This window comes from Puntigrus tetrazona, unplaced genomic scaffold (assembly GCF_018831695.1).
Source record: "Puntigrus tetrazona isolate hp1 unplaced genomic scaffold, ASM1883169v1 S000000896, whole genome shotgun sequence".
NCBI lineage: Eukaryota > Metazoa > Chordata > Actinopteri > Cypriniformes > Cyprinidae > Puntigrus > Puntigrus tetrazona.
This window is the reverse complement of record NW_025048496.1, coordinates 135,393-154,542: the sequence shown is the minus strand read 5'-3', so window position 1 is coordinate 154,542 and position 19,150 is coordinate 135,393. Positions and strand designations below refer to the sequence as shown.

Here is a 19,150-nt window from a genome sequence, read left to right as displayed (position 1 = left end):
GTGAGTGTGTGTGTGTGAGTGTGTGTGTGTGTGTGTGTGTGTGTGTGTGTGTGTGTGTGTGTGTGTGTGTGTGTGTGTGTGTGTGTGTGTGTGTGTGTGTGTGTGTGTGTGTGTGTGTGTGTGTGTGTGTGTGAGAGTGTGTGTGTGTGTGTGTGTGTGTGTGAGTGTGTGTGTTTGCTGACAAACCAAGCTGTAAAGTTTACGGCAGGACTCTCACATTCCCAGGATTTCCTTCATTTCTTCCTCTTCTTTAAATCCCCGTTCTCTCTCTCAAACTCTCCTCGACCCTCAGATCTGTAGATAAGTGTGTTTTCTCGGTGACGGATCTCTCTCTCGGTGTGTGTTTAATGCAGTGACCGGACTGAACACTCACACCAGGGACTCTTTTCTGTCATTACAGCAGAAATGACTCTCATTAGAGTCTCATAATTACATGAACCACGAGCACACACACATGAACACACACATGAACACACACGTGAACACACACACATGAACACACACGTGAACACACACGTGAACACACACACATGAACACACACACGTGAACACACACGTGAACACACACAACACACACACGAACACACACGTGAACACACACACGAACACACACACATGACACACACAACACACACGTGACACACACACGTGAACACACACGTGAACACACACGTGAACACACACACGAACACACACGTGAACACACACGTGAACACACACGTGAACACACACATCACACACACACTTTGAATCTCAGCTATTATTGCTTGACCGGTCTGAACCTATGTCTGATATATCACCCATCTCCACAGGAAATGGTTTCAAGGAGTTGCTCTGAGAACCTCAGAGTTCAGGGACCTGATTTCAAAACATGGCTGGTTTCTTCTAGTTGGTGTCTTCAAAGTTCCTGTGTGTTACCCAGAGTTTCTAAACACCACCGACCGTCCTACTCGTATTCTAGGCCTTAACACTGACTCTTGGTCTGTCTGTAAGAGACGCTGAAGTGATGCTTGTGACGTATCTTCAGATAACAGACACTGACACCAGACAGATTCACTTCAAGATTGACAACAAACTTAACTCTTACTTGTCGGTTCAGTCATCTTTAACTGACTTTGATGCTGAACACCATTTTAAAATACTTAATGCACCTTTTAAGCTTTTTAAACCAAAACCCAAACCAACGACTTAATAATCCTGTAGAAAGAAAACGGGAAAAAAACACAAACTCTGAATCTCTTTGACATCCTGAAGAATGTTTTGTGGTGATATCAGAGAGCTGTTAAGAAAGCCAAGACCTAACTTTCACATTTTATTGAAAAGCATCACTGTACTCTTAAAACCGTGTCTCTGTTATAAACTCAGCTCTTAAACTGATTTAAATCATTTTTAACAAACAGGAGATTCTCTGGAAGTTTTATCTCGTCCTCAGGCAACTTAACCTTGTGGGGTTCCTCAGGGTTCTGTCTTAGGTCCCGCTCTCTTCTTTCTTCTATCTTTAGAGGATATGGCGTCTCTTTTCACTGTAACGCTGATGACATGCAGATTTACTGGCCTTTGACTAAAAACACAAAGTAAGTCTTTGATAGTTTGACTGCATGTCATTCTGATGTTAAATCATGGCTCTTCAAAAATCAGGGAAACCAATTTAGGGAAAAGCATGGGATAATCATAACCTCCACTTACTGTTTGCTCCGTCTGTGAAAGTCAGTCTCTGTGAACGGATGTCTTCTGCTGACGGTTGTTTTGGTCTTGGATGTATAAAGCTGAATTCTATGCCGAATTTTAACCACAGAATTTGTAAAGTGAAATAAAATACACTAATATTAACAAATATCATGCAAAATATTCATGATATCCTGATGAATATGATATGATCAGTCGGTTCAGAAGTGATCTGATCACATCAGGAGCATCATGGGACTTTATAGATCTTCTTTTGAAATCAAGACTGTTTCCTTTTTAGAGCAAAACAGTAGACGACGGTTTTAGATTGCGTTCCTTTATCAGTGACAGAAACTGAGGCCACACTCACACACACACACACACACACACACACACACACACACACACACACACACACACACACACACACACACACAGACACACACACTCACACACACACACACACACACACACACACACACACACACACACACACACACACACACACACACACACACACACACACACACACACACACACACACACACACACACACACACAGACACACACACACACACACACACACACACACACACACACACACACACACACACACACACACACACACACACACACACACACACACACACACACACACACACACACACACACACACACACACACACACACACACACACACACACACACACACACACACACACACACACACACACACACACACACACACACACACACACACACACACACACACACACACACACACACACACACACACACACACACACACACACACACACACACACACACACACACACACACACACACACACACACACACACACACACACACACACACACACACACACACACACACACACACACACACACACACACACACACACACACACACACACACACACACACACACACACACACACACACACACACACACACACACACACACACACACACACACACACACACACACACACACACACACACACACACACACACACACACACACACACACACACACACACACACACACACACACACACACACACACACACACACACACACACACACACACACACACACACACACACACACACACACACACACACACACACACACACACACACACACACACACACACACACACACACACACACACACACACACACACACACACACACACACACACACACACACACACACACACACACACACACACACACACACACACACACACACACACACACACACACACACACACACACACACACACACACACACACACACACACACACACACACACACACACACACACACACACACACACACACACACACACACACACACACACACACACACACACACACACACACACACACACACACACACACACACACACACACACACACACACACACACACACACACACACACACACACACACACACACACACACACACACACACACACACACACACACACACACACACACACACACACACACACACTCACAAACACACACACACACACACACACACACACACACACACACACACACACACACACACTCACACACACACACACACACACACACACACACACACACACTACACACACACACACACACATACACACACATACACACACACACACACACACACACTCACAAACACACACACACACACACACACACACACACACACACTACAGTTCTTTATAAAGGTCAATTAGACAGGAATCATCATGAGGCTCATTCCTGAAGAACCTGTTTTGTCACTAAAGGACTTTCAGCTGAAACTCTCTGAATAACTGAAATACTAAATGAATTCAGAAATTAAACTAACACATATAATGATGCACATGTGCATTTATATTCTTAATAAACAATAAGCTTTGGGTAAAAAAGAGAAATTCACCTTATTGTCGATTGAAGCCCTTTTCAGAAAGAAAGTTAAAGGAACGGTTCACCTAAAACTTGAGAGAAGTGAGGTGTTTTGTGTGCAGTTCTTGCCTTTGCGTATAAGGTTTTGAAACTTTAAGCAACATTTTAAAAATGTAAGTGGTTGAAAAAAATAGAAACGTAAAAACCGGATCAAGATTTCTTACCAAGCTGCCAAATAATTTGCAAAAAAAAAAAGAATGAAAAGCAAAATATAGGTAATTATTTCGTCTGCCTGCATGGAAACATTCATGTGTTTTTTCTCATGAAGAAAATATATCTTGTTTTTAGAGTCACGTGTTTTCTTCAGATTGACTGGAAACAAGAAGACAACAGTTTTAAGTAAGAAAAGCATTTTTTCACGGTGCAGATATTCATATTGTTGTCATGCAGATATTGACAAAGTGACAAAAAATTTAATCTAGTGGGGATTTTGATTTATTTAGTTACTTTTAGATGCATGATAATGAGTTCCTCATCTCAGGGTAAAGTAACTCAGAGTTGGTTAAACCTCCTCATTGAATATAAACACGGAGGACTTCATGAACTGAACAGATGTTTGTTGATCAGTAGATCAGTATATGATAATGATTTCTGAAGGTCATGTGACGCTGAAGACTGGAGAAATGATGCTGAATAAATAACACATTCACATAGAATCAGATGTTTTAAATAGTAATAATATTTGGTAACTATTCGTGTATTCCTCGACTGAGTGTTTTAGTTCTTCATGTTGATGTTTTAGTCTGGTTTTCTTCTCTTTTCTTATCTCGAGTGCTTCCCACCAGAATCACGCTGCAGTGTTGTTGTTAATTAATAAACGGCGTTTGGTTTCTTCAGCTCCGAGAGAATCTGTAACGTGTTCGTGCTCAGAGGATTTACAGTGTTTGTGTTTAGATGATTAACATCTGAGCAAACGTGTGTAAACACTGCCAGACGCCGCATTCCAGCAGAAGCACACGCAGGTTTCCACGTGTCATGGGTTCCTTCCGGAGGAGCCACGGTTTTCTCATTCCTCTGAAGACACCGTTCAGCGTGTGATCTGAGCCGGTTCTGTGTTCTTTGCTGTATGTTCCAGAGCTGCTCCGCTGCAATTAACGTCTTAGTCACACTGCGACAGTCTATTTCTGTCTCCGTCCCTGTTCTCTCCTCATCTCACATCCATCTCTCTCTCCTCGTGTCCTTCGCTTCTAAAGGCTACTTTTGGACGATTTCCCTTCTGCTCATTCACTGCCCGCACGGTTCACCCGTCCACCCACTCGCTTTTTAGCAACGGCCGCACTCTTGTTTAAAAAAAGCATGTTTCAGCTTAATTTTACAGGTTTTCTTTTCAGCAGCTCACACACCGATCTTCTCTGGTCACACTGTTTCTGAAAGATGACTCTCAAACTGCAGAAACACATTAAATCTGCAAAACCAGACACTGATTCTCAACCTTTGACCTTGAAAAAGGGACTTTTTGCAAAACATCAACACACAGTTCTCTCTCTGTAACACACACACACACACACGCACACACACGCACACACACACACGCACACACACACACACACACACACGCACACGCACACACACACACACACATGCATACACACACACATACACACACACACACACACACACACACACACACACACACACACACACACATGAACACACACCCGCACACGCACACACACACACGCATACACACGCACACACGCACACGCATGCACACACACACGCATACACACACGCATACACACACACACACACACACACACACACACATGTCCTTATTCTGGTTGGGACTTCAGTCTGATAACACACACACACTCGTGGGGACTCGTGTCACGGTGGGGACCTGAACTGAGGTCTCATGGGTACAAAACCTTCTAAATCAAACACATGTCAGTAGTTTCCTGTAAGAGGTAGCTTTAGGTGTAGAATAATACAGTCTGTACAGGATAAATGTGTATATGTGTATGTGAGTGTGTGTGTGTGTGGCAGATGAATGCTCCTGAAGAGCAGGAGATATGAAGAGCTTCTTTCAGTCTCAGGACAATAGTGCCAGCGGCGTCTCTCTCCTTCAGCTGGACATTATTCACAGCGGCTCTGCTTCGGTTCTGGGATGCACACACTTCATGTCAGACTCAGTATCAGCTCACAGACGTGTAACCCAACCCAGTCTTATCAGCTGCAGGCCAAGAAACGCATGAGGCTGACTTCAGCAGGCAAGAATGTGCAGCTGAGTGTGTGAGTGTGTGTGTGTGTGTGTGTGTGTGTGTGTGTGTGACTCCATACACCCCTTACACCAAGAAGAGTTGTGCAAGGCTGAAGTTAACCGTGCAGTGTGTGATCTTTTCTCCAGTCTCATCTGATGAGTCTCTTCTCAGTAAATCTGCGTGATGTGAAGAACACGACTGATGCAGTTCTAGCGGAACAGAAACCATTTCACGTTTAAAGAGAGCGTTCACCAAAAGCAGCATTCAGTCGCCTGCAGCGCGAGCCTAGTACAAAACTTCATTTATTTCATATAGTTAAAGTCTACTAATATATTTGCTGAGAGATGACTTGAGACTTAATTTAAAAATTATAATTCAACTTTATTTGGCGTACTACATGCACATTTCTTAACATTAAATCTAAAATGTGTTTGAGTGTCATTTCTGAGTGAAAATATTGGTCTTAAAACACACTCGTTAAAGTGCATCTGTATACTATCAATAGTTTCTGCACAATTAAAGTTCATTAAGTGCAAAACTAGTTGTTTTAGCAGACTTTAAGTATACCTACCGCTTTAGTATAATGAAAGTACAATTGCTGGACAAGCTCATAAATATATGACAATGTTTTTGTAATATACTTAGCATTAAAAGAAATATATTTCAAATGCTTTTAAGTATATTTTACTAGGGCAAGCAAAGCATTTTGTACAAAACATGTTTTTTTAGCTCTAATAATGAGGCGGAAGAACTAGTGTCCAGTGTAAGGAAAATAATAATAATTAACATTTTAGTGCTGTCATATTTGACATTTAATGAGGTTTAATTAAGTTTTTGCATGAATGTAAACACTGCATTTATTCAGTGACTAGTGCTGTGTAATATCTTACTAAATTTACATAAGGTACATTTAACGTTAATTGCTAATTAATTTGTTCCAAAGACAGAAATCCAGAATTAATTTTCCCCTGAGCATTCAGACATGATAGTTGAGAAACACAAACTGGTCTGAGTCATATGATAGGACATAGCAAAAAAGATTTACCCAGTGTGCAAACTTAACAGGATAGTTATGAACCCCGACATGTGAAAAACATCAGGAACCAAGAGAAGGGAGTTTTAGGAAGAAAACATGTCTTCAGAAGAGAGGAAACGACGTCAGGTGTGGATTGATCAAGTGTGGTGATATTGAAGAAACCTTACACAAAGTCTTTGGTTATTCATAGATAATCACCACAATGAACTCAACATCAGCTGAGGAGATTATAAAACACTGAAGACCAAGATGTCCGTCAGGTGCTGGATCTGATGAAGATCAGTGATTCATTAAAGTGTTCATCTTTCGCTCGGTATCTCCTCTGTGTGTGTGTGTGTGTGTGTGTGTGTGTGTGTGAATTAATCACCATAGCAACCAGCAGAACACGATGTCCACCGGAGCTCAGCATCAGCTTTATTTTATTTCCTTTCATCACTCACCTGAAACAGTGTCGGGGAACACATTATTTTATAATATTTATTATTTTATATTACTTTATAAGTAACTAGTAAAGTAACACATTACTTTCATTCAGTGGAACATTTGTATTTAAGTTTTGTTAATAGAGTTGAACTTTCTTCTCCTGTGTTATATATTCTTCATGTGATTCTTCATCTCCTGTACAGACTGTACATAACGACTTAATTACTTTTTAGGGAGTAACGCAATATTGTAACGCTTGACTTTTAAAAGTAACTTTTCCCAACGCTGCTCATGAAACACATCAGGAGAGATCTGCCCCATCCGTCACAGGATGAATCGAGCTCTGAGCGCTCATTAGATCTCATTAGAGTCTGGATTTCTACTGTAGTGTAGAAGATGATATGTGTGTCACTCATTATTAAGGTATTAATATCACGTCTCCCGAAAACTTCAACAAAGATTCTCCAGATGTGAGTCTTTTCTGTGGTGTGAGTGTCAAGTGATATATATATATAAATAAAAAAATAAAATAAAATAAAATAAAAATATATATATATATATATATATATTTTTACATCAAGTGAAGTTTTTCCAAATAGCTCATTTGTATATATTTACAAGTATCTTCAAGTATACAAAAAAAAATTGTTTTAGTTCAGGTCACACTGTACGGAGGATGTTTAAACGTTTATCTGCAAAAATCATGTTTTAGTTTTGAGTAAATTTCTCTCCCAGTCTCTTTTATATTTCAGTGATGAATGTTTAACCTCCGGTTCTCATCAGGCTCTTAGTCACGAGAGAACCGGCCCGTGACGGGATCCACGCTCCGCTCTTCTTCTGGGGATCTTTGGGGTTGCTGCTTTAAACTTCACAACATTTTTCCTCATTAAAATGGTTTTAGAGAAAGAAAAAAGTGAGACTTTAGAAAAGTGCTTTTTAAATGATGCTCTCACTAAAGATTGAAGGTCAGTCGAGCGGCTGAATAATGATCTGCAGCGCTCCCCTTACTCTATGCTTTCACTTGACCGAGAAATTCATTTCTGTGAACGGTGCGTTTTCACAATGCTGCCGGCGATTAGAAGAATTAGCTTTTACAGAACAAGTTACACAACGTCGACTCCGTCTGCAGTGACTGTAAGTGAAAGATGAGTCTGAAGACAAAACAACAATCCACCGAGACGAGAAAACTCACCATACTGACAGACTTATGACTGCATGCTAGTCTTTAATAGGACGCATATGAGTGTACACACACACACACACACACACACACACACACACACACACACACACACACACACACACACACACAGACACAGAGAGAGAGAGACACACATACACAGACACAGACACACACAGAGAGACACACACAGAGAGACACACACACACACACACACACACACACACACAGAGACACACACACACACACACACACACACAGAGAGAGACACACACACACACACACACACACACACAGAGACACACACACAGAGACACACACACACACACACACAATGAAATCAATGCTGATCACACTTCTACAACGAGGCCTTCTTCTTTGGAAAAACAGTGTTTGATGGGTAAATAAATGCAGATCTGTCATTTGAATGCTAACGAACGATCTGATCCCAAACGTTTAATTAGCACGTCTCAGAACAAAGATTCAGTCAGTCATTAGTGAGGAAACACTACAAAGCTTCATCAGACGCTTTCCTGGTAATTAGATGATCAACAAACACTTAGAGAATACAGCAGGTCTGGGAGAAGACGGCCGTGGTGTACGTGAGACGAAACCAGCTCAGACTTAAACTCAGAGAATCTGTCCTCATATAAACTGGTTTGGAGCTAAAGCTGCATGTGAACTATTTCTTGACTCAAAACACTGAACTTATAGAGTGATTGTTTCCAGCACCGCTGAAGACGCTCGTGGAATTGCTTTGGTAATTGTTTCATGTGCATGCATACGTTTATTTTTTATCATGGAAAATATGCCATAATTATTTTGTTGAATCTAAAGCAGTTTTAATAACTGCTTTTGCTTCGTCTAATTAAAAAATAGGTTTAAAAGCATTAAATGCATACACCCATATCATACTGTTATATCTTATCTTCTTGTATTTTACTATTAATGTGCAGAGGAATAGTTTTACTTGATTTTAGTGCTGCACTAGACACTAGATCGTGACTTATAGATCGACTACTAAACTACACAGGTATTCAGGGGCAGTCTTTAATATGGTTTAGATCCTATCTATTTACTTGGGAAATCATCTCCATTAAATCCAGTGAAGGATAGAGGCCACAGGGATTTTCAGAAGACAAGTTACTGTTATGAAGATACTCATCTATACATCTCAACAAGACCAGAAGAAAGGTGGACGTCAACAGAGGGTGTTCAGAATATACTCACAATCTCTTGGATTACTAGAAACAGAACTTCCTCTATCCAGTCTTTTTTTATCCTCGTTAAAACCACCAAACCGTCACGAAACACTAACCAGACCGGCTCTGTAGCTCAAAACTGAGAAGAAGACTTGGACTGTGAACGTAAACCTTACAAACGAACACAGAACAATACATTTCTTAACCAGTGTCAGTGTTAGTTAATAAAAAGACAACCGTTCAGTGTTTGGTCGAGATGATCTCATCCTTTCAGGAAATATAATATAAGAGACCAATAACCAATATAACCAATAAGAGACGCCGTTTAAATAAATATTGGTTTCACTGGATGATGGAAAACGCCGGATCCGTCCGGAAGAAACACTTATACGATAAAACACGTACGCAGCTTAACACGTCTTCAGAGACTTAGTCAGAAAGATGTCTGCTTGTCCTGCATCTTCAGTAAATAAGACACAGACAGTCTAGTGAACTTACCAGGACAAGAAGATACGACCAGAGCAGTTACTAAATATCACTACTTACCTAGAAGGCCTTTAACAGTTTAGCTCTTGCTTACCTAACTAAATTTAAGTTATTTGTTTAATGAATCCATCCATGTTTATGAGATTTCAAACTGTTTTCTTCCAAACATCAACAACAGTGACCTCTGACCCCTGAACTCATCTCAAACACACACACACACACACACACACACGTGAAAAGTGGGGTCTCTTCATAGGTGTAGTGTTTTATTCTGTACAGACTGTGTGTGTTATTGTTCTACTCCTTGAAGGAAACTAACTACTTACTAGATTCTCAAGAAAACTCACTCTGTAAGTGTTTAGAAAAGAGAGGTAATGTCCTCATAAGTCACTTTCTCCTTGGAATACTTGTGTCGTTAAACTAATTTGTGTCCTCATGTGTCACAAAAACATGCGTGCGCGCACACGCACACGCACACACACGCACACACACACACACACACACACACACACACACACACACACACACACACACACACACACACACACACACGCCACGACACACACGCACACACACACACAGCGCCTGAGGAGAAGATAAGGCTGGGAAAGAGGAACGAGAACGAGGAGGGTCTGCTTCTCTCCAGAGGACCTGAACTGAGCACAGCTTCACTGTTAGTCACACACAAGACAGGAAGTCTCAGCTGGAACCACCCTTCCTTCCTGACAGAGCCGGGATCACAGGCAGCAGGTCACATGACACGCTCTCACACACACACACACACACACACACACACTCTTTTAAACACACGCACTCACACAGTGCTCTCTCTCTCTCTCTCTCTCTCTCTCACACACACACACACACACACACTGATACACTCGCTCACACACACACACACACACACACAGAACTCTGCTATTGTGAAATGCAAATCACAGATCGTGCTTTGATAGAGAAACCATTCAGCACAGAAAACTGGCAGAGACGGAAAACAAAGAAAAGCCACGACGACTCATTCCAGAGAAAGGGCCTGCGTGCAGCGACAGAACAGCGCGAGCGATCTCACAAACACCTACAGACGCTCGCGATCGGGCACGGTGCTGCAAGAAATGCACTTCCTCCTTTCTGGAACAACAGGAAGCGGCTCTCACATGATCTCCAAACTGCCAGAATAAACACCAAGCTCTGAAGCTCTCAGAACTTCACTGTCAGGGATAGTCTGACGCCGCTGCATCACTCTGACCCACTTCATACGTGTTTCTGAGCTTGACCTCCATAAACACACACACGTTCTGAGGAAAGGCCGCGCCTGGGCTTGTGTAATGCTCCAAAAATGTTGCAAGAAAGTCTCCGCGGAGGGTTTTTACAGCCCAGATGCACTAATCAGACGCGGAGAACGTGAAGGGAAGCGATGCAATCAGAGTTCACACTTGGCAGTGTTTGCTGGAGGTCAAGAGAGCGAGATCCTGCAGCATCGGCCTGGATGTGGTGAACCACGAGGTGTGTCCGCTTCAAACACAGAACACCGCTTCCTCTAACCTTCACCAGCGCCGCAGATAACGGGGAACTCTGTTCATACACAGAAAACAAATCCAACATGTCATTTTTAGTCCTACTCGTAGAGACGTGGCGTCGCTGCTTTCTGTCTGAGACCCAAACATGCTCCCAAACAAAGTTCTGATATTATTTAATAACTCTACCGTCGTTCCCGTATGACTTTCTTCTGTTCATTCAGAGAGAATCAGTGCAGTATTCTGTAAAACAGGTCGTTCTGCTTCTGGTTCAGATCAATCAGTCAAAGCCTTCTGGACGAGTTTGACATACCAAAGACGCCGCGTTATAAAGTCACTGGCAGCCCATTTATCCGATATCTACTTTTTATTGTGTTTCAAACCAGCAATCACATATTAAAATAAGATGCACGTAACAAAAAGAGCGAGGCGGTTTGTTGATTGCGTTCAACATCCTCAGGTCATGTGATCAAGACTGAGATCCACAGAATAAAGTCTAAGGCGTTTAGAAAAACATGATGACCTGACGATCCCTGAAATATCTTTTTAACAAAAGTTATAACATGACTTCAACTTTATATCTCACAATACTGAGAAAAAAAAAACCCTGAATTGCGAGACGCAGAATTAGTCACCATCTGAGTGACGTCTTGTCCTACGACCACTTCATGTTGACCTCCGTGTACTAAACGTATCTTCAACACAAAGCGCATGAAGAACGAAACCGGCTGTTCAGCATAAACACCAGATCATTAGCATGTAAATATGTATCTATATGCTTAGCATGCTTATTTTTCACTGGGGCGCTGGGGTTTGGATAAATCAAGATCCCGTCTGTGTCAGAATCAACACGAACGGAAGAAATAAGAGCCTAAAAGAATGAAAGCCTCGGCCGCTCTGAAGATCTGAAGACAGAGGAGTTTGTCCCTCAGAGTAAGGAACGCCTGCTCTGTCAGACACCACAGCTTTCTGCTGAACTTTCATCTTTCGTTTCTCTGAAGAAAGAGAGGCTCTGTTATCCGTCACCTACTTTCCTGAACCTGCGTGACGTTAAAACAAGCAGCTGTCAATCAGAGGCGGTCTGTGGACTTTCCACGTGCTTTCACTTTAAATGAAGGTGTTTTCTACATGTTCCTGCACTAAATACTTTTCTGATTAGTCATAAGCATCTCTAACAACTTCATGTGAACAACTGCATGGTTTTTTTTTTTTTTTTTTTGCATCCTCAAATTCCATACGATCATAAACCACATTAAATCTTAATTTAAAAAAAATTGACGCTTTTGTTTTCGTGTTTCGTGACTTTAACCTGCAGCTGAACGCAGCATCAAATCAGCGATTCGATACGGTCACATGACCTCCGACCTCACTTCCTGTCACATGACCCATTCACCTCATACCTGCAGTTCCTGACACACAGGCTCTTACTCCAGACCAACAACGACAGACTAGAAAACAATGAGAGCAATGCCAGGACCGAGACGTTTGATTCGCTTATTTAGAATTTGAACCATTGTTTTCACATAATAATAATAATAATAATAATAATAATAATAATAATAATAATAATCATGATCATTTGCACAAGTCATGTGCAAAAATCAGCTCACTCGTGAACATACCTCAAGAGATATTTAATATTTACTTCAATATCAAGTGAAAAAAAAGTATATATTTATATTTACAAACATAAATTCAGAATGATATCTAAATTTGAGTCGCCTATAAATAAGACAATGTTAAATATTAAGATAAATTAATTAATTCATATTAAACCAGACTACTAAAGTGCTTCGGCAATCACTTCATCGGTGTGTGTGTACAAGCAGAGGTATTCTCCATCTAAACTCCTGTAAGGAGCCGCAGCTCTTCTGAGAGAAAGCTCATCTCTCCTTCTCTGGAGTCTCAGAATGAACGAGAGAATCCCGTCAGAGCCTGCAGCTGAATCTAACAGAGCGAGTCTCAGTCTCTGCTCAGACTAGCCCGGCGCTGGAATGACAACAATGACTGGAATCTGAGGGTTTTCCCAGAAGCCGGCGTCGCCAGACTCTGGACGAACCACACCTTATCATCAGTTACTGAAACAAAACACACCATTTATCAAATAAAAGTGTGCAGTCACACACAAACACGGTTTCGATTATCGATGGCAAAGCAGACGTGTGACGTGAGTTTATTAGGAGACCAGCGACCGACTTTACATCAACAAACACAACTGACAGAAGGGTAGAAAATGTTCCTAAGAAAAATTTTGTCAATGCATTTATCTCTATAAAAATTAAAAAATCCGGTCTCACTTCATTAAAAATATATTTTTTGCATTAAAAAAATAATACTTAATGTAAAATATGAAAAATATGTATTCAAATCTAATTTTCATTTAGTTTAACTTGATGTACTATAACAAAACATACTAAAACCCCAACTAATAAAAATGGAAAAAATTTAATTATACAATGAAAAAATTTAAAAAAAAGATATAATAGTATCTCAGTAAGTGGCATAAAAGACGGTATTCAATCATTACTAAAAACTTTTCAGTCAGTCTGGAGTCCTGACAGCAGTAAGGGAAGAAGAAGTGTTTAAAGTGACAGATGTCGCTTCTTCTTCACTTTCTGGTCTTCACTGCATTCCCTCCATCACTATGGAAATCAAGTGTTTTGTCTCAGACATTCTTTGAAATACCTTCTTTTATGTTCAACAGAACAAAGAAACTCATACAGGTCAGGAACAACAAGAGGGAGAGTAAACGATGACGGGGCTTCTGGTTTTGGGGCGTACTGTTCCTTTAAACACGAGAGAGCCTGATGATCAGTTAGATGAAATGGAAATAGACTGCTGCAGGAAAGAGACGTGCACGAACAAACACCACCCACACGAGCTCAAACGCTTCCTACAACACTCTACTCCGTCACCAGCGTGTGTGTGTGTGTGTGTGTGTGTGTGTGTGTGAGAAGAATCAAGAGAAGGCAGAGCGCTCCAATCAGGGTCATACGCCTTCAAACCTGCACAGATCACATGACCCCAGCAGACATGTGACTGCCGAGTCACCACACATCAGCTGACCAGAACTTCCTGTTAGGCCCCAAAAAACAAAACAAAACAAAACACAGCATCACATGCTGGTCAACCGTGGAGGAAGTGAAACTCTCAATCGAGAGACGCTACGAGAAAGAAAGAGGAGAAATCATCCACTTCCCCTTCCAAGGGAGCTTTAAACATGACGGCAGCAATTAAAGGGACCGAAGCGTCGGACACAAAAGATTGAGCAAACCGGCTGACGGTAGCCATTGACTTCCATGAGATAAAAAAAATAAAACACTGTAAGCCAATGGCTGCCATGATTTCCTGATCAACAGAAGAGAGTATTTATCTTATTTAACGCCACGTCAGCATCTTGGGCTGTTTGCATGACCAAAACAGAATTAAAACCAGCAAACAAACTATTATATCGCTGAGATTAGTTTTTTAGATTAACGTGATAAACATTTCAAAGCTTTTTTCAAGAGAAGAGAGAAACTCACACAGATTTGAAAAAACAGGAGGGAGAGTAAAGGATGACTATTTTTAAGCGAACTGTCTCTTTAAATGTGTCGAAGGAGCATGCATTCTTAATACTAAGGAAATTAAAGGGACAGTTCGCCCAAAAGTGACTACTCTTTCCAAACCTTTGACTTTCTTTGAAACACGTTTTGCCGTACGAGTTTGGAACAAGACGAGGGACAGCAGACGACGACGGAAAGCTCCCGTCTGAAAGTGCTAAACATCCTGATCAAGCGCCTTTCAAAGGAGTCTAAAAATATCACTCTCCACCCGGCCAGACGATTACCTCCGATCCCTGCGGCCTGAACGAAAAACACTATTTCCCTCAAAAGCGTACATTAAGCCATTTGGGAAGCACACGTTACACGCGTGTAATTACACACAGGGGACAACGCCTGATTTTAAACACAAGCCCAAAAGCATGTGCTATTTCTAAACCTTGAGCAAACATCTGTTTCCCAAGAAGCTGCCGCGTGTGTCTTCAAGTCCTCTCCAGATCAGCGTCTATACGGGGAACAACGGCCCTTGCTCCACTAAAGGGGCCCGTCCCCTGCCAGACGGAAGGACTTCGCAAATTATTCCCAAAAATAAAAGTCGGAGCAACTTTAGGATCAATTACCCGAGCTTCTCGAGTGAGGAGAGGGCAAACAAACACTGCGCATGATGCTTTTTGTTTTTTAAAAATGCATGTATTAAAAGTCTCGTTAAAACAATCAGACAGCTGTTAAAACGCTGGTCTGAAATTAAACGTACAATCGGATTAGAATTGCAATGGTACATCACATTTGTTAAAAAGAAAATAACAAAAAGATCTGATTTCAAACAGACAGTGGTTTGTGGTTTGAGTCTGGGGGCTTCAGTACCTGTGTATCGGAGAAAGAAAAGCCAAAAAGATTTTCACTCAAAACAAAAGAAAGAGAACCGTCGTTCCGTCGACGCCGTCGACCCCCGGAACCGCTAGCAAGCGTAACGGTGAAGTACTGCGTGGATCGCCGTGAACCCAGACTCCTTGCAGGTTGGCACTAAACTCTCGAACAGCTTTTAGGAAGGCACTCGACGCGCAGGCTCCGGCGTCCTCGCGTCAAAACAGTCAAGTCCTCAAGGAGAACCGGGGAAAGAAGCTTCGATCCGGCGAACGAAAAGCCAAACGATTCACAACAAGGGTTTCCAAGTCCACGAGCTAAACGTAGCCGCTCTAAACTCCGTCTGGGTTTTTCACTGTTTTTTTGGGGGTTAAGTTCCAGTTGCGAGTGCAAGACACTTGTGTTGACATCAATGGTGTGCTGCAATTCCTGAAGAGTGAGCCGTTATTCCAGGTCCTCCTCCTGAGGAGCTCTACAGTACAGAAATCCTGCGACACACCTCCAGAATAAAATACAAAAAAAAACAAACTAATTACTAGCGCTCGTCTGCGTTGACAACACCACACAGCCAGGCCCCGGAAAACAAGCCCCTCAAGTGCCTATGATTTAAACGTGTCGGTTGTCTATATATATATAGATATATATTTATATAATCCCAGAACATTCAAGTATTCTGTCATGTAAACACTGGTTTCAATATTCTTTTGTCGTGTGCAAGACATGGTAGGACACTTATAGGAACACTGATGACAGTTACAGCGACGCTTCGACCAAAAAAAAAATTAAAAATACCAAAATTCGGTCGTCGTTTCATTTGAAAACCAAAGACGATCCCGATGGACTTCCAAAGTACTTTTTTCATACCGTGGGAGTCGATGGGGACACATTCTTCTACGTATGTTTTTTGTGTTCGGCTGAAGACGCTCGTACGGGTACGGAACAAATAAACGTAGGGCTGATGATTCAACAGGCAACTTTTCAGCAATTTTACCGAAGGACCTTTCAGTGTGGTTTGGGCTCTTTCACACTGAGAATGGGCGGGGCCGGGCCCTCTTTCTGACTTTAACGATTCGAAATGAGAATTATTTTAGAAATCACACATTTTCAATAGTAATAATCACCAAATGTTAGCATTAAACACTTCGACGATAAACCAAGGATACCGGTTCGACTGCTCACACGAGGCGCACTTACTTACGAACATATAGTATTCGGTTCTGCAAAGATATTTAACAAGCGATTTACGTCACACTGAATCAACTAGAAGGATGAAAGTGACTTAAATCGAGTTGCAGATGCGTTTTCGATCCACTGGTTACAAACGATAGTAAAAAAAACTAATTTTACGGGTAACACACGCCCCAGTGTCTCTCTGGCTGAGGGAAACACTTACAGAAAAGTTGCCCGGTGCATCATCAGCCTAACAGAGCTCTGGTTTCGGGTGAGCTGGCCCTTTAAGGCGGACCGAGAGCTCCGTCGGTTTGTTACGGACTCGCGCGAGCGACAGTCGTAAGTCGGCCGCGACGTCGCAGAACTTCAGTCTCCGTCCGAACTCTCCCCTCGGGCGACGTCTGCCGCGCGTCGCGTCGCGTCGCTCGCTCGCTCACTCACCATGGCAACAAACGCGAGCGAGAAGCCCGGACCCGCGCTCGGGTTTAAAGGATCGCGCAGGACGCGCAGCACTGGTCGTCTCCGTTCGGCGCCGACGCGTAGTTCATCTGTCGCACGATCTCCGCGAACAGCTCGTCCACGGAGCCTTTGTTTTTGGCCGAGGTCTCCATGAACGGACAGTTCCACTCGTCCGCCAGCGCCTTGCCCTCCCCGGAAGACACCTCCCTCTCGCCCTCCAGATCCACCTTGTTGCCCACCAGGATCATGGGCACGCGCTCGTAGCGCTTGACGCGGATGATCTGGTCGCGCATGGGCTTGATGTCCTGGAAGCTCTGCTGGTTGACCAGACTGTAGACGAGGATGAAGCCCTGGCCGTTCTTGATGTAGAGATCGCGCATGGAGGCGAACTGCTCGGTGCCCGCCGTGTCCAGGATCTCCAGCACCGACGGCGACGAGTCCACCTCGATCTCCTTGCGGTAGAAGTCCTCTATCGTCGGGTCGTACTTCTCGATGAAGGATCCGGTGACGAACTGAACGGTCAGCGCCGATTTTCCCACGCCGCCGGATCCCAAAACGACCACTTTGTATTCTCTCATGGCTCTGAGCGCTTGGGCAGTGTCTCTCTCTCTCTCTCTCTCTCTCTCTCTCTCTCTCTCCTCTCCCTCTCCGTCGCGCGCTGCTGTCTTCAATCCGCCGTTCTTCCGCTCGGTTCCGGCCGGGGTTCGGTGAGCGTTCCGCGCTGAGGATGGCCTTGCTTCGGACCGCGGCCCAGCATTAGAAGCGCATTATTCCGGCGGACCGTGTGCTGCGTCTGCGCTCCGCGAGCGATCAATGCGCGCAGGCTTCCTGCTCACCAGGGTTGCCAGGTTTTCACAATAAAACCCGCCCAGTGGCCGCTCTAACTGTTTCGTTTCTTCTTTTTGTTTTTTAACGGCGGCTGGCAACCGACGTCGACTCTGCATTACCGCCCCCTTCTGCTCCGGAGTCTGGGATAGAGTTACATTCTACTGATCAATTCTAACGCGCTAATAAAAAAACATTAATATTCAATTCCTTTTAATTCATTGTAATATAACCCCTTTTTTTTGCAGCCTTGAATTAAACTGCTGGTCTCTGGAGCACTGTTTCTACACACTATTGCTCTGTTTGATACCACAAGGACCACTTAGACACAAGCTACACTGTAAAAAAGCTCTATATAAATAATGATGACAGGCCTTTTTTGTTTAAACACTACTACATTGAAGAAATGCATGAGCTATTGTTTCTTCAACTTGATCAACTTAAAATAAGCTATCTCTTCCTTGATTTATATACATAGCCCCCAAAAAACTAACTGAAAAACAGGTATAAAAATGTTTATGTTTATGAGAAAAGTTTATGAGCCATGAATAATTTGACCCTTGTCTTTATTTATTTATTCACTTTGGCTAATGCAGCAAATATAAAT

At 42.6% G+C, this 19,150-nt stretch overlaps 1 protein-coding gene across 1 annotated transcript; it reads right to left on the bottom strand.

The window, feature by feature from the left end:
- Positions 1 to 15,893: 15,893 nt before the first annotated feature.
- rap2b (RAP2B, member of RAS oncogene family) lies at positions 15,894 to 18,708 on the bottom strand. Its single transcript, XM_043233583.1, has 2 exons — positions 17,701 to 18,708; positions 15,894 to 16,588 (listed from the first exon to the last, which is right to left on the bottom strand). The coding sequence occupies exon 1, from the start codon at positions 18,294 to 18,296 to the stop codon at positions 17,745 to 17,747; it is 552 nt and encodes a 183-aa protein (XP_043089518.1). The 5' UTR covers positions 18,297 to 18,708; the 3' UTR covers positions 15,894 to 16,588; positions 17,701 to 17,744.
- Between the last annotated feature and the right edge of the window lie 442 nt (positions 18,709 to 19,150).